This window comes from Salmo salar, chromosome 03 (genome assembly GCF_965601325.2).
Source record: "Salmo salar chromosome 03, fSalSal1, whole genome shotgun sequence".
Classification (NCBI taxonomy): Eukaryota; Metazoa; Chordata; class Actinopteri; order Salmoniformes; family Salmonidae; genus Salmo; species Salmo salar.
The window spans coordinates 103,280,001-103,282,500 of NC_138293.1; the positions used below are offsets into that span (position 1 = coordinate 103,280,001).

At 38.5% G+C, this 2,500-nt stretch overlaps 1 protein-coding gene across 2 annotated transcripts in view; it reads left to right on the forward strand.

Moving 5' to 3' along the window:
* atf7ip2 (activating transcription factor 7 interacting protein 2) overlaps positions 1–2,500 on the forward strand; it is a 22,072-nt gene that overhangs the window by 15,206 nt on the left and 4,366 nt on the right. The window contains exons 6-8 of one of the 2 annotated variants that reach the window (XM_082972976.1): positions 557–1,030; positions 1,985–2,054; positions 2,226–2,363. In XM_082972976.1, coding sequence (XP_082829102.1) covers positions 557–1,030; positions 1,985–2,054; positions 2,226–2,363 — 682 coding nt within the window. The remainder of the gene's footprint in view (positions 1–556; positions 1,031–1,984; positions 2,055–2,225; positions 2,364–2,500) is intronic. The other variant, XM_082972977.1, reaches the window with a different exon arrangement.

The window sequence follows — 2,500 nt, forward strand, 5'->3', positions numbered from 1 at the left end:
TTAATGACTTGGAGAAGATCTGCAAAGAGGAGTGGGACAAAATCCCTCCTGAGATGTGTGCAAACCTGGTGGCCAACTACAAGAAACGTCTGACCTCTGTGATTGCCAACAAGGGTTTTGCCACCAAGTACTAAGTCATGTTTTGAAGAGGGGTCAAATACTTATTTCCCTCAGTAAAATGCAAATCAATTTATACAATTTTTGACACTGGATATTTTTGTTGTTATTCTGTCTCTCACTGTTCAAATAAACCTACCATTAAAATTATAGACTGATCATTTCTTTGTCAGTGGGCAAACGTACAAAATCAGCAGGGGATCAAATACTTTTTTTCTCACGCTTTGAACCTCGCGGCTTAAACAATGACGCGGCTAATATATGGATTTAAAAAAAAAAAAAAAACACATTCTGTGACGTGCTCAGTTTTTTGGCGGCATGAAGCTTTCATTAGACCAATGAAATTGGCGAACGGGGTTAAGGTCAAAACAACTATTTTTGTTTACTGTTTAGATTAAATCGAGCGCTCTCAAACTTCCCATCATTCTGATTACGGTAGTCATTTTGTCAACCTCATCATGGAAAAGACACGGAGAAATGCATATGATGCAGCTTTCAAGTTGAAGGCGATTGATCTGGCCGTTGGGAAAGGAAACAGAGATGCTGCACAGGAGCTTGGTCTTAATGAGTCGATGATAAGACGTTGGAAACAGCAGCGTGAGGAATTGACTCAGTGCAAAAAGACAACTAAAGCTTTCAGAGGGAGGAAAAGCAGATGGCCCGAACTTGAAAATGAGCTGGAAGACTGGGTCGACACACGGAGAGCAGACGGCCGAGGTGTTTCTACTGCGCAGATCCGACTGAAAGCCAAAACAATCGCCACCGCAATGAAGTTTGAGGATTTTAGAGGCGGACCATCGTGGTGTCTCAGATTTCTGAGACGTAAAGGCCTGTCCATCAGGGTACAGACGAGTCTGTGTCAGCAGCTCCCTCCCGACTACGAGGAAAACGTTTCAAACTTCCGCAAATTACGGTATGTATTTATAGTATATAACTCAGGACATACAGTATGTATTTATAGTATATAACTCAGGACATACAGTATGTATTTATAGTATATAACTCAGGGCGTACAGTATGTATTTATAGTATATAACTCAGGGCGTACAGTATGTATTTATAGTATATAACTCAGGACGTACAGTATGTATTTATAGTATATAACTCAGGACATACAGTATGTATTTATAGTATATAACTCAGGACATACAGTATGTATTTATAGTATATAACTCAGGACATACAGTATGTATTTATAGTATATAACTCAAGACATACAGATATATGTGTACACACACACACATATATATATCAGGACATACAGTATGTATTTGTAGTATATCTCAGTATATAACTCAGGACATACAGTATGTATTTATAGTATATCTCAGTATACAGTATGTATTTATAGTATATCTCAGTATACAGTATGTATTTGTAGTATATCTCAGTATACAGTATGTATTTATAGTATATCTCAGTATACAGTATGTATTTATAGTATATCTCAGTATACAGTATGTATTTGTAGTATATCTCAGTATACAGTATGTATTTGTAGTATATCTCAGTATACAGTATGTATTTATAGTATATCTCAGTATACAGTATGTATTTGTAGTATACGGGTCTTTCTGTTAGTTCGGGTGCCAGTCAGTATTTACTGCGGTGGCCATCTTGTTAGAGCTGTTGGTAGATTATTATCATTTTATTAATGTTATATCGTTAAGATATAAAGGGGGGTCGTGGGTACATTCAATATTATAATTCTACCATAAGCCGCCACCGAAGTCTTTAAAAAAAAAAAAAAATTGAATTTGTTAGTTTGTCCATGAAACATGGAACCAGCCCTTTACATGTTGTGTTTTTAATGTTTTTGTTCAGTGTTTAATAATATATTTATCTCTTTATAATCCATGTTGTTCAGGTCAGATTCTGATGAGGAGGACTCAGCTGAGAAGAAGAGGAAGGTTGTAGATGGTTTCTGGCAGAAAATGGTAACGTACACACACACACACACACACTACACACCTACACACATGCAGGGGCTAACTCGGGGGGGCTCACACTCCACACTCACACACACACACACATAAACACTACACACACCTACTGATGAGGTTCTGATACTAACAGCTTGTCTGTGGTTGGTTGGTTTGTCTCTCTAGATGTCCAATAAAAAGGCCCCAGACAGGAAGAGGGAAAAAGAGAGGAATGGAAAGAAACAAAACATCCCTCTTCCTCCTCCTACCACTCCGCCTCCGCCTCTTTCTCCTCTTCCTCCCGTTCTCTCTCCTCAAGTCCTGGTAGGTTCCTGCTACGCTCTGACCTCTGACCTCTCTGCATTCCATGTCACCTGTCACTGTCAATGGTATTCTGACAGTGGTTATTAGCGGTTATTAGTGGTTATTAGTGGTTATGATCCAGCAACAATATAGTATTC